The sequence below is a fragment of the Cupressus sempervirens genome, chromosome 5 (assembly GCF_028749045.1).
Source record: "Cupressus sempervirens isolate cs-2001-9-10 chromosome 5, ASM2874904v1, whole genome shotgun sequence".
Classification (NCBI taxonomy): Eukaryota; Viridiplantae; Streptophyta; class Pinopsida; order Cupressales; family Cupressaceae; genus Cupressus; species Cupressus sempervirens.
Genome location: NC_143122.1, coordinates 182,832,166 through 182,846,819, shown reverse-complemented (window position 1 = coordinate 182,846,819; position 14,654 = coordinate 182,832,166). Strand labels below are relative to the sequence as shown.

Genomic DNA, 14,654 nt, shown 5'->3' with positions numbered 1-14,654 from the left:
CTTTGGGTTTTAACTTATAATGCCTTCCCTTTACTTGTGGGCACTTGATATATAATGGATTCAGTGAACCCTCAAAAGGATTTGCTTATCATAAGATCCATCCCGTTGACTTTATCTACCAGGCATGATATCTGTTTTCATGGGGACCTTCATTTGTCCTGCAATATTAGAAAATGAATTTGTCCGCAGCACACTGTCACATTCCTGGATATATGGAATTATTCAAAGTGTTTATCACTGGTTGTTTAACTTTGCCCCTGTCTCAGTTTCCAATTTCTGTATTTTCAAAATATTGCTATTGTAATTGCTTTTTAGCACCTTAAAAGTTTTTGGAAACCCTGCCAGTAAACCATGAATATGAAATGATTCTTGTCTATTTTATAATCTAATGTCTCAGTTAACTCAATTATTGGCTACAGATTAAACCTTGAGATTTGAGAAGCATCACTTGCACCCATATGATAGATGAAGTGCCACAATTAGTTTGTGTCTAATGACGGGGCTCCAAAGTTCCTATGTTTCATATTCTACTACTATTTTTGTTTTTGAAAGTTCTGCATATGAAAACTTGTCTAAGGTTGCAACAATTATTCAGGGACTCGGGAGTGATCTTGCTCAGTTATGCCCTTGATTTTATTGAACAACAGATCAAGATTCACGGTCCAAGAATGGTATTACGAACAATAAGAAGCGTGTCAAAGGGGGAGGAGATTTTCATCACATATACAGATCTGATGCAGCCCAAGGTGCCGTACTATCTTTTAATAGCTTTTTTGTTTTTTTTTTCCCTCAGAATTTTGCTTCTCTTAATTCATTTCATTTATCTATTTACCGTTGCATTTGGTTTTCCAAAGTGAACTATTGGGTAATAGTTAGCAGCAATGGTGCAAATAAATTAATATATTCTATGTATGCTAGATTGTACTCTATGTGGCTTTATTATAAAAATTGGCTGACAATCATGAGAGATCCCAAAGAAGAGATACTTTCCTTGTGTGCTGGATATTTTTATCTAAAGTTCACATCTTTTATACTAGACCCTATTGGTACAAAGGATGCTTGTTCTTTAGGGTACTGTAATGTAGGATGTGCCAGTGTACTGCTGCAAGCTGTATTATGTTACTCTATTTGATCAGTTGGTCTTGATTTTCCCCAAGTCCTTTTGTGTATGTGTGAATTACAATTTATTGTACATGTTTCTTGAATTTGTGTGAGACAGGTTAGCAAATCTGCTCCTGAAGAACACCAACTTCATGCAGTTTGCATAAATCATAGAATTATTTGACAGTTCTTCCAGAATGGAATAGATCAATTTTGGACTCTTCTGCCTTTTTTGTGATCCACTATGACCAGAGTTTGTTGATTTAGGGCTTCATATTATTCCATTTGGTAAAGAATTCTCCCGAATTTTTGCTTCTTCATAACATCCTGAGCATTAAGCTCCAATTCTGCTTTATTTTAATGTGATGTGTGTTCTTTCTTTGATAGATTAAAAAACATTGATTACTCTTTACATATTAGCAATTAGCTGTTGTATCAATTCATGCATGCAGTAAATATATAAGAAACCCTGGCCATAGATAATACACAAATACTCTATTTAAGCTTGTCTAAGGATAATTGCATGCACTAGCTTTTAGAAGAATGGCCTCAAGCCTTGAGTCATTGAGAGATGAAATTATATTTTCACTGTACATGTCATAAATCTATACATGTGAATATCGAATGTAATCCAAAGTGAAGAAAGAATTAAATGATCAGAATTCTTTATTATTGCAAAATGTTGCAGGAGATAAGGCAGGAGGATTTATGGTTGAAATATCGGTTTGTTTGTTATTGTGAGCGATGTGATCACCCCATGACATCATATATGGATCGAAGTTTACAGGTGAGAGATACAAGTGACAATTATGTTGTTGATTCTGTTTTTAAAGTTTCTATTTAACTGTAAAAGATATCTTTTGATGCTCCTGCTTCGAGTTAGACACAAAATTAGTGAAGGTTCAATTTGTGTAAATTAACTGAGAATTAGTAAAAAATTTCTATGCAAGCCCATCCAAGAACAACATAAAATTTGATGCTGGAGTTGGATGGTTTTGACAGTGTCTGACAATAATATATGTTATTTTGGTTCTCTTTGCTGAATAGAGAGTTTTTCCCCCTTAGGTGGGAGAACAACCTGTTAAAATGCTATGATCTGGAAGAAGATCTGAGTTCGTAGTGTTCAAGGTGTAAGTCATATGTCATAACTTGCATTGAATCCCTTTTTAGTATAATCTAAATTATTTGACAACACAGCCTCAATTTTAGCCTAAACTACATTAGGAAATGTACATGTGAGTGAATCGGTTAGTGTTGGTAATAAGTATCTTCTAAGTTGTAGATGTTAATCTAATAAGTTATTTAATAAAAGGCTAAAAGCTTCAGTATATGTTTAGGTTCAGTGGTTGAGTTCCATATTTGTACTCCCATCATTGGTTTTTGTTGACTGCTATTTAAATGCAGCAGCCCACTACAAGAGGTTTCATCCTCTGCATCATGCTTGTTTATTGACATTAATAAATTTGGATCTTCCAAGGGTAGTTTCTGTTCCATAGATGAATAAAAATATGTTTGTGCTTATAAGTTGTCATACCCATACCAAGTACCATATCACAGCTTTTATATTACATGATCACATCCCTTAAATTTTAATCTAGGCGATTTAAAAGGTGGCACCAATATGCTAGCAAAATAATTTGATTGTTTAGATTAAGACCTTGTCATTGGTAGCAATTAGAGATGAAGTATTGTAGCCCTTCCAAGAGCACCGATGGTGAAAGGTGGTGACTCTTTAGCCATTAAGACATTAAAGCGTGATCATTTCCTTGGGAACATCAAATGATCAAGCATCAAGGAGAAAAAGGAACTGAGAAATCAGAACAGGATTATTTTGTGACCTAATCACACAACACCCAACAATGATGTGACCCCTACCTTTTCTCGCTTGCCCCTTTTTGTTTTGCTTCATCTCGGTAGCTTTAGTGGCAGTCTCCTAGGTTCCTCTTGTTCTGTTTGGGAAGCGGTAATTTTAGCTCTGAGTTAAGGTTTGACTCCCCATTTTAGGGTTCCAATTTCGAAGCATGTCATGTCTGGGAGTAGCAGAGACGAGTCAAATTCTGAAGTGTATGTGTAAGATGCCCAAATGTCCCCATGGTGCCATAATTTGGCGGACAATGGTATTTTGAATAACGTAAAAAGATATTCGACATGAATTGCATGCGCCCAAAAGGGAAGATCTTCATAAAATCCTGTCCTAATTTCCTCTTAAATGCAACAGAGAAAGAAAGAAAAATGATAAAAGAACGTGAAGGCATTCAAGTTATTAAAGCCTATGACTCGAGGCTTACTGTGGGAGCTTAACTTACAAGAGGCAGAGAGTTAGTCTAAAATAAATGTTCTTTAGTTACAAAATTCTCCAAAATAAAAAACCATAAGCTACTTGAAAATGCACTTGAGCACAAATCTACCAAAGTAAAGGAAAATTGGAACGTTAAGAAAATCTGTCACACCTTGCAAAGCTCACGTGGTGAGGGAAATTTGTTTAAAAAGAAAATCCTCTACCTTGCCCAAAACACTCTCCAACACCTTTGGAGCCAAATCGTAAAAAAAGGAAAGAACGTGAATAGAAGTCCATAGTGGAAGGGATAAGTTTATTAGTGATAAAAACATAATTCTGCGAATGTATCATTAAAGAAATGTAGGGGGGCCCATGTGTACTGTATTGCACTAAGATAATAAAGTTTTTAAGAATTTTCTTTAATTAAAAGATCTCCTTGGATTAGACAGTATACACTTTGTGCAAAAATACATTAGTTAAGGAATTTGAGAGGGAAAGCAAGAATTTCCTCATACGTTCAAAATGTTCGTACGTGAAAGGGGCAATTTGTGAGAAGAGGAAATGAAGGTGGTAGGTTTTGTGCTCGTGAATAAATTTGACTCAAGTAACAAGCATAAAAAATAATCCCTTTTTTAATCAAATTGTAAAATTAGCTAAGTATTAAATTTTATATTTAATATTTAATAACATAAATTCTTAAAAATTGAGACAAGTCAAGTAAAATGGCAAATTTGAAAGCAATTTTGGAATATATTGAAGATAATTGAATATTGATTTGGAGAAGGGTGAAAATTTGGATACAATAATTTTTTTGGATTTAAAGCTAAATTTGATTAAATATTGATTTTATTTGATATTTAATTAATAGATTTTTCAAAAAATTGCAAAAGGGTTAAATTGATGAAAATTGGGTAAATCATTGTGGAAGAAGTTTGGAAATGTTATAAATTACATTTTTTTTGGATTTTGGAGGAATTATTTTCCAATTTGAAAATTGAAAAACAAAAAATTGAAAAAAATGCAATCAAAAATTGGAAAATTGAAAAATCAAATGGATATAATTTTATGGGGAAGTTAAAGGGATCAATTTGGCAACTAGTAAAAAGTATGAGAAAAACTGAGACAAGTAGCAGAGAATCTCTTCAAAATTGGAAACTTGAGAAGCAAGTAAATGCAACTGATAATTTTAGGCTACAATTTTTAAAGCAGCTTTTGAGGGTTGGAAGCTTATATAAGAGATCCTCTCTTATTTTATTTTCATACACATGTTTGAAGAGCAAGTTGAGAAGAAAGATTTGAGGTTCTAGTACATTTGCAAAAAGGTTTTGAAGAGCATGAAATTTCTTGAGAAGGAGATCCAAAGATTCTAGTGAAATTTGAAAAAGCTTGTCTTGGGCAAATGTAAAAAATTTTTTGGGTGGGAAATTTAGAAGAAATTGTGAATTTTTTCAGTAAATTTGAAAATTTGTGAAAAAGCAAAGTTTTGGAGGAGAAAGAGAAAATCATTTTCTGGAAAAAGTGGATAAATTCTACAAATTTCCATTTTTTTTTGGAGAAACTGTGTTTTTTTCACATTACGTAAATTTGTTATTTGTTTTGCAGGAAGGTGAGATGACAAAACTGAGAGGAACAAGTGTAACTAGAAGACAATTGATAAAAAATGAACAGAGAGGATTCTATCTGGAATCCAAGATTGTTTTAAAATGGTCAAAAATTGGAGATACCAACCTCGGATGCCTGGACTTGAATGTCTCACAGGAAAATGTTTGGGTATAAAGATTGTTAGCCAACACATTTTGGCCACCTAGATCATAAGCAATGAAATTGTAGCTACAACTGGAATCCCTCTTGCTTTTGGGCATGCTGAGTTGATCATGTAATATGCAACATTATAATTCTAGAGATAGAAACAATCAACGATTTAGAGGGAAATATCATTGCAAATCTTTTTCCACCAGATGTTTTAGAAGCATTTGGAATCCTTTCATACCAAAAGTTATTATTGAAGACGAAGGAACAAGCAAACAAAGTCTACACCTTTGGGACTCAGTAGTATGAGACTATCGTAAATGATAAATAGATAAAGAAGAATAAGTCCCGCTTCACCAAATTGCCTAAGGAGCTAGTGTCGATGGATATTCACCAATAGTATAGCGATTTTGTTCTGATGTTAAGCATTTTTTTTGGCTTGCCACAATCCTATCTATTTTGAGATTTGGATGTAGTACTTGTCGAGAAGGTAGACGAGGAGCACAAGTGTGTGGATTGGGTTGGACTGATGGTGACAACTTGGATACTAGTTAATGGATCTGGAGCAGTCAAGAAATATTTATATGAGCTCCTGTGTCATCTACATGTTGGTGCAACATACAAGATATGATGGACCGAGGTGGCAAAATCTAGGCCATCAGTTATTGTTTTGATCCAAGCCACCTATTGTATCCAAGGGCCTATATGGAAGCCTCACTTCATTTGTAAAGCAACGAAACTTTGAGATTGTAGCCAATAGCTATTGAGGCAATAGAATTTTCATTGAAGTTTGGTGATTATTTGACGTGTCTTGGTGCTTGCTTAGTTTCATAATTCCCTCATTGAGATTAAATTGTTTAGATTGCAATGAAAAATATGATGGTGTCTTGTTGAATTCCTTTGGTTTATACTTAGATGGTTTACTGACTGTAAGTTTTGCAAATTTAGCCTAAATCCCACATCTGTGTATGCTCAACTTTTGTCATTCATGAGCATTGTTCATTCTGATAATTTTTGTGGTGGTATGAAAATTATTTGCACAAACTCTTGAAGATTGCACTTGTTCGTGCGTAATTGTAGTTTAACTTGGTAAAGCAGAGCTCTGTTATTCTGGAGTTACATCCATCATAGTGTTACTTGTTATCATTAGCCTTAGGAGCAGATTAAAATCATTTCCTCTTTGCTTTCCGCATATTTCGTAAAAACCTAAAAGAGTATCCAATTGCAATATCTTTCAATAGCTCCCATCTAGTATGATCTAAAATCAATTTGAATAAAGCAAACGTAAGGCCCCTTGTGATATTCAACTAATCACATCAACTATTGAGCTTATCCACTGTCAAGACTTGACATGAAAGGAACCTTGGAGTCTGGTGTGCAATTTGTTGTAATCTTAGCACTTTTGATCAAGAAGAGGATAAGATACTTTGGTATTTTGTTCTATTGTTTCTTGAGCCATAAAACACACATTAACAGAAACTGACACTAGGAAGGCCTTAGTACAATATTATTAATATCAAGAAGATTTCACATACTAGAGTGTATTAATTCATTCTCGCTTGAGGTACACCAAAGAATCCTAAGATCCACCCTAGGAGCAAAGGAATTACAAGAGCCAATTTTGATCCAAGGCCTAGGCAAGGCAAGAAGGAAACATCTACAAGTCATAATACAACAAGTGTAGTCGATCATACAAGATTGTTTCAAACTCAGCCACTGCAATGTCAAGCATGAGGAAACACTCACGCTCAACAAGGATCTCCTCAAGGAGTTCAAGAAGGAGCTACCCAAATTTAATAGTTGATAATACAAATACCTATACAAGTCGTTCCACCGACAACTACTCAACAAGTTCCAACAATGGCATTTGTAGTATGCAATACCTTTTGCAACATTTGTTGCTTACCATAATATGCCAAAGAATCCTGAACACTTTTGTTGCAAATTCATTGTGAATGATGTTAACCACATCACTAATGAATACATTAAGATTTTTGAGGACATCCTTTCAAATAAAAATGTTGAAGAAGAGGATATTGCTTGGAGACTATTTCCCTATTCACTAGGTGGGGAGGCATTTAACTAGTATATCAATTTGCCCACGAATTCAATATAGACATGGCAAGAATTGAATGATACATTCCTAGGGAAGTTTGGATTGCCTAATACCCTTGTCGAATTGTATAGGCAATTCATTGAGATAAGGAGACAAGAATGTGAGCCAATCGATGCTTTTGACAAAGTCCAAAGAGTTTATTCAAGATTGTGCGATCCTTTCCGCATAGGTGACAATGTAGTAAGACCTGTTTACTATGCAACCTTGGATTGTTTCACTTCCATATTCGTTCAGATAATCCATCTGTCTCCTATTTGTTACAAGCTAGAGTTGCCATTGCACCAAAAGACCGACCTCTTAATGCCCGATACGACCACTAGACTTATAGAACATAGGAGGCGGTTAAGTCATGTCATGAATCCCAAAGGGGAATGTTGGTGGTTAGTCCAACAATCCCTCCCTCAGCGTTACCTAAGGAGATTCGAACCTATGACCAAGCTTTGATACCACTTGTTACAAGCTAGAGTTGTCATTGCACCAAAAGATCGACCTCTTAATGCCCGATACAACCACTAGACTTATAGAACACAGAAGGCAGTTAAGCCATGTCACGAATCTCGAAGGGGAATGTTGGCAGTTAGTCCAACACTACCAACTTGATTCAAGCATATGCTGAAATCAAGAGAGTTAGTTTACAATTGCTTGGAACTGCTACTGGAGCACTTGGTTACTTTGGGAATGCTTGCAGATCAAATCAAGGAATGTTGAACTACACTCTTTCTTTCAGCCCCATTCTCATTCCTTCTAATCAATTGATACTACATTTGAGAGCTCCTATACCTTAGGAAATGTCTGTATAATCCGTGAATTGTAGAATGCAACCTCTTTGACAAGGACTCAAGAATAATGTGACGAGATGAAAGATTTGATGGAATATGTGAAAAAGTTGTCCACCGAGATTACCGACCTCAAGAATCCAAATAACTAGTTATAAAATTCACCGAGGAATTATCAGTCACATCAAGGTAATAATTGAGGATATCAAGGAAATTCTCTAGCGCATTATGTAAATCATCAAGGATATAGTTAGGGGCATCAAGACAATAATCCTGGATAAAGGAATAATAATCAGTTTTAATCAAGAGAATAATTCTAGATATCGTAACACTCAAGAACATTAGAGAAGATCATGAAACACATCCAAATAATGGTGGTGTACCCTCTCCATTGGACAATCCTTTAGTTGCTGAAAACTAACCAGCTGATAAAGTTTCTTAGCATAGGTGACATTGTTTGGTTGGTGTAGGTTGCACAAAACTAATCAACATTCTCAGTTACAGTGTCAAGAATTTCAAAGGGCCTCTGATATTTTCAAAGAAGAACAAAGAAACACTATGATGCTTGAGAACCCTCCAATAATGGGGTATGAGCTAGTACCAACATTGAGATTGTTACATCCCAATTTTTGACCTAAATTAAAATATAGCCGTTGAGGTTCACATGAAGTCAGTTGATAGTTAATTTGGTTATAATCTTGAGAAATGGTAAGATAGTTAGTCATTATAATTTCAAAATGAAGATAACAAGGTAGTCGATCATTCGTCACGAATTCATGGAATTGAGAAGATGGTTAACCGTTGTGATTAATTATGATTAAATAATTTATTATGATAATATAATTAAACTACGAAGAACTTCCTTGCAGGAAACATGTTGAAGGGCTAGAAGCATTGTCAGAAAGGAATTAGGCACAGGAGCATGAAGCATTGTCAGAAAGGAATTAGCCATAGGAGCATCGCCATCACTGGGCAAATGAGTTGAGGATCTAGCGACTTGAAACAGGATACATTTGTGGGACCCGCATGAGCTATTAAGGAAACAATATAATAAAAACATAAAATAATTTAAATTAAAATATAATACATACCTTTAGAGATTGTTTATTAATTTTTATCTTATCATTATAATAAACACTTAAATACGATCACATAAATATAAAAATGAAATGGCAGCAATAAATTATAATAATATAATCTAATGATGTAACCTCATTAATAGACTTATGTGGACGTAGATAAGGACGTATTATAATAATAAAATAAAGTCTATAACTTTTGAACTCCTCAATTCTTTTCCCTCCTTATTTTGCTTCTTTTCAAATCGAATTAATGCTTGAATTCTAGTGGATTTCTTTCTTTGCAACCGATGGAAGCCAAGAAGTCACAGCTTGCTCGTTTAATGGAAGTTGTGAGGGAGGCGGACGGATATATCTATCCTTTTTATTCACCTGACTACTTTTTTTTAGGATCAGTTTTCTTTAACAATTCTTGACCTTCTTTCTTTTCTATGTGTCGTGTGTGAGCAGATTTCATAACTATGAAATTTTTTGCATTTTCAACAGGGGAAGGCCAATGTGTTATGTTCCTTCTTTGCAATATGTCTTTTTCTTCCACAAAACGAGGCACTCTTCTACCAGTCTTTGTTCAGCATAATGTGCATCACGACCACAACATTTTATGCTAGATATCCTTGCATTCGAAAATGATATTTCATTTGTATAGACTCACGTGTAGACTGCTGCCGAGGTTTGGATTGACTACCATCTTTGACTGCACATCGCCTTGGTTTGTAGACTTAACTACGTACAGGTCATGCTACTGTGATAACCATTAACATTTTTTGTACTCTTGATTCTAAGCTGCTCCTGATTTCTTCTCCAGTGATTCATTCTGTGTGAAATTTAGAATATATTTTGCATATGTGGTACTTCAAATATTATTTGCATAGTTGAATCCATCGCAAACTTTGACAACACAATATAGGAACGACTCATTGTCATCTCATCGGGTTGATATTACTAATATTTTTTTAAAGTCTTTGACCCATGATTTCAATTTGACTCAATGTAATCAAGCATCTGTGATTGCTGTTGAAGTCACCTGACTCCTAGTCTCTAAGTGCAGCAAGTTCATTCTGGTAGAATCATAGACTTCAACAAATGAAATACAGCCAAAGATACGTTGTGGGTAATGTTGAATATTAACAAGTTCTTTTCATAACAAGGTATATGTTGACCCAACCATTACAAATAATCACAATATGTATATACATTTATCGCTTATGTTGATATATTGTTGATACTGTAGATTTGATTCTCTTTCTAATTTTGCCTTGTTCATGGCAAGTGATAGCCGGGTAATCATAGTATGGATACATAGATCATTATGCCAATGGAGATTAGAATTATGCATTCTTTAAGAATATCTTTTTCAATCATAGAATGTGAATGTTGGATGCATGTAATCTTCTTGTATAATTGACAGAACTGGTTGTTCTGAGAATTCTGAACACCTGGGACTCACCCGGCTATGTAGCCAAGGAAAAGGGTGAAGAGGTGAGAGAAAGGAATCTGCAAAAACATGGAAATAGTATCAGTTATGACATAACAATGTTTATCATTTTTAATATGAATTATTTAATAGCTCATGCATGGTCCTGTTATTGTAACTCCTACTGTCAAGTCTAGTGGTGCGTTTAAATACCAGGATGCTCAGCAGATGACAGATGTTCCAAGTTCAATTCCGGGTAGGGAGGGCCTTGCTTGTTAGAGATCGTGTGGGGAATAAGTTAAGGTCCGAGGTTGGGTGGTTAAGCCCCTGACAATGTTTCACCTCTCCCCAAGTTGTCGGACGTACATCAGACAAAGATAAGCTATACATTCAATTGTTTGTCGAAAACAGGTATTATCACTTTTATGATGTAAATGCAAGAAGGTAAGATTAATTTAATTCATCGTTACAGTTATTTTACACTTGGATTTTAGAGATAGATTTATGAATTGTTTTTCATTTATATGAATATCGAATATGAGCATATTTTCTAATCTTGAGCTATTGCCACAATTAAAGTAGTCAAAAGGAAAGGAATGATACATTGGTATCTGAAGCCCTAATTTGATTCAATGGTATCTGGAACCCTAAATGATACAGTGGTATCGGAAACCCTAATTGAATCAGTGGTACCAGAAGCCCTAATTGAATCAGTGGTATTGGAAGCCCTAATTGATACAGTGGTATCAGAAGCCCTAAATGATCCAATGGTAATTGATGTCCTAATTGATACAATGGTATGAGATGCCCAAATTTTATATAGTGGTATTTAATGGTAATTGTCATTTAATTTCGATATAGCGGTATTGGATGGTATTTGTTGTTTGATATTGTTATAGTGGTATACGTGGACAAACTTGGGTGGTTGCAGAAGCATCCCTACAATGATTTCTTGGTTCGAATTCCATGGTATGTGGATTTTATTTTCTATAGTAAATTCATTGATGATGTTTTAAGCTAAGAAATTTTGTTTAACTGTTTTTAACGGCAAATCTCTTTCACGTGAACATGACTATTATAACTATCTTCCTATGAAATTGAAGTAATAACTGTATTTCTTGGAGATGTTAGTTGTTAAATAAGACCCGAGAAATCGAGATGTTACAGAGAAACAACCAACCATTGGTCTTTGATGACTTCAAGTTTCTTTGTCCTAGTTCTCAAAATTATATGCCAATACAAACTAATTAGAAGTTTCCACCTGCTTTGGTGATTGGTCCCGTGGTTGTGCCAAGATATCAAGTTTCACCAGAGAATCGACCTTCCCTTTTTTCCCCTAAATGAATCATTGCATAAGGATGGGTTTTTCTTCCCTCCACTCTACAACAATGTCCTAAGTGGAAGGTACAAGCGAGGTTCAAGCTTTTCAACCGACATCTTGTAATGCTCAGACAAAGACATATGAAAGGAATTATAGGAATCATGAGTCGTTGACAACGTTAACTCCTCTGAACAATTTTACAACTCCTCCACATCCCAATGCGAGTAATACTCGTCCTTTGAGAAACTAACCTGACTAACAACTTGTTGCTAATTCATAAGGATAAAGAGGATAGTCATCTATGATAAATGCTTTGCAAAATCAAAGAGAGTGATTGAGCATGCAATCTACCATACGAGGAGAACACAGATAGAAAGAAAGTCCAGAACAAAGACAAAAATAATATTTAGAACAAAGACAGAAAGAAACTCCATCTAGAGAGGAATGGAAGAAGATGAGCTCTTACGTAATGGAGGAATTCAAGAAAATCAAAGTGAGTTTACCGTTATATGATTTGTTTAAAATTTTAGAAATTAAAGATGCATTGTTGGAAGTCTAAATGATGCTGCTCCAAAGATCATTTTGCAAGGTGCATCACATCCACCAGACGTGCCCCAAACATTCATCAATCCAATTTTACATAGAATACCAATATTGTTGAGGATGTGGTGCCAAATGCACTTGAGGTTCCTCAAAATCCTTTAAGTTTTTTTTGGAATGGTGAAAAAATCTCCTAATGATCAAAGAATTGGACCTAATGAAGGGATCTCGCAAAATGATCTTGTGCCTCTAGCACAAGAACCAATAAGAGATACTATTGCTTTAGTAGAACAAGAAACAAGCACTGTGTAGAATGAAAGTGACACTTTGCAAAATAATGAAGAATTCAATCTGAGAGCATATAAGCTGGTGGTCTTCTATCAAGGAAAAGAGGAGTCTACCCCTTTTCTTGTATCAATTAGAACTTTTGGGAAAATGTTGCATAATTGCTTAATTGATTTTGGTGCGTCTAATAATGTGATGCCTTTGGACATATGTAGAAAGTTGGGATTAATCTTATTGCGGACAGATAAGAGGTCATCGAGTTAGATAAGGTAGAAGTTCTAGTTGTGGGAGAGTTTAGTAATATTCATATGCAACTGGTGTTAGATCCACAAGCTTAGAGTTGCATCAATATAACTGTTTCGAATATTCTGGAAACAAAACAGATACATTGCATTGGCTCTTCACACACATTGCTCTAGTGGAAAGGAATCCCAAATTAGATAAGGATAGAAAGCACGCGTAGGCTTTGATTGTTGATAACTGAGTAGAGAGAAGACAATGAGATCCTCTTCATGGAAACAAGTTTTGGATTGTATGTTCCCAAAATAGGAGAAATTTTGACGTTACAAGGTTGTAATCATGGAGGATGACCTGAAGTGATTCCCAAGTTCGTTGAGACATCTGTTGACAATAATTCAGAACCACCACTAAATGAAGGAATGCTTGGAAATTATAGGAACTTTGTCCTAAAAAGTGTTAAGCAAGAGGTTGAATTAGGTAAAGATGCTCATATTCAGAATTTACTGTTACCCAATTGGTGTAGAATCCATAATGCCTTTCACTCGGGAATATCATGTGCAATGTGCAAAGCTGCAATTGCACAAGTATTAAAGATGGTCCCACGAGCATCAGTAGTGGGAAATATTGAAGAAATCATAAATTTTGAAAGTCCAACTCAAGTGGCAATTCTAGAGCCACACCATGAAGAAGGCAAACAATATGAAAAGCAAAATTTAGAAGAGAAGCATAATATAGGAATTGAAGAATCAAGAGTTGAGTCATCCGATGTACATAATCAAGCATGGACACTATCTTTTGACATATCCAAGTCGAAGAAAGGAAGTTCAGCTGATGTTGAACTTATTAGCTTGACCAGAAAAACCTATTTCGCAGCTTACAAATTATAGTTCCCATGTACAAACAATTTTGCTAAATATGAGTCACTAGTTATTGGATCGCTACTTGCTATCCAAAAGGGTGCCAAGATCTTGCATGTGTGTGGAGATTTGAACATAGTGGTTGGCCAAGTTTGAAAACTGTATACATGTCATGATAAGAGGCCGGGTTGCTATCGTAACAAAGTATGTGAGTTAATTGAAAGCCTTAATGCTTCGAACATTAAGATAATATATCAGACGAGAGAACTTGTAGTGAACTCATTGGCTCAATTTGCAAGTTAATTAGAACCATTGGCCATGGGCGGTGTAAAGGAATGCACAATTGAGTGGCCTTTAGTGCCATCAGTTCTTGACAACATTACAAATTTTCAAGTTTTTGAAGATGATAAGCACATTCTCGACTTTCTGACATGTTCGAGGGTTTTTTAGGCTCAAGTCATTGATGAAGGTGAACAACAAGCATAGTTTAAGATTGATGAAATTATAAATTCAAGAATAAATACCATTCCCAAGGGGATGATAGAGCTAGAAAGAAATTTTGATTCAGATAAATGGAGTGCCCTTAAGTATTAGACAACTCAAGGAGGGAAATGCGAAAAAGTGAATTGAGGAACAAAGGAGAATGTCAAAGTTTCTTTATTAGGAAAGTTTGTACTCCTACAAAGAAAGAAGATATGCTGAAACTTTTGAGGGAACTCCTCAATTAATCGCCTAGGGATATGAAGATTTGAAGACATATGATACCTCCCTCATCACACACAATTCCGTTGAGGCTAGACGCTAAACCCTTCTGGTAGAGACAAAGATGATAAATCCTTTGTTGGAACCCCTGATACATCACGAGGTGAAGCATCTGCTTTGTACAAGGAATTTTTTT

At 35.1% G+C, this 14,654-nt stretch overlaps 1 protein-coding gene across 1 annotated transcript in view; it reads left to right on the top strand.

Moving 5' to 3' along the window:
- LOC149555020 (SET domain-containing protein) overlaps nt 1-14,654 on the top strand; it is a 76,098-nt gene that overhangs the window by 22,974 nt on the left and 38,470 nt on the right. Inside the window, exons 2-3 of the mRNA XM_089829047.1 lie at nt 648-746; nt 1,790-1,888. Of these exons, the coding sequence (XP_089685173.1) occupies nt 648-746; nt 1,790-1,888 (198 nt within the window). The remainder of the gene's footprint in view (nt 1-647; nt 747-1,789; nt 1,889-14,654) is intronic.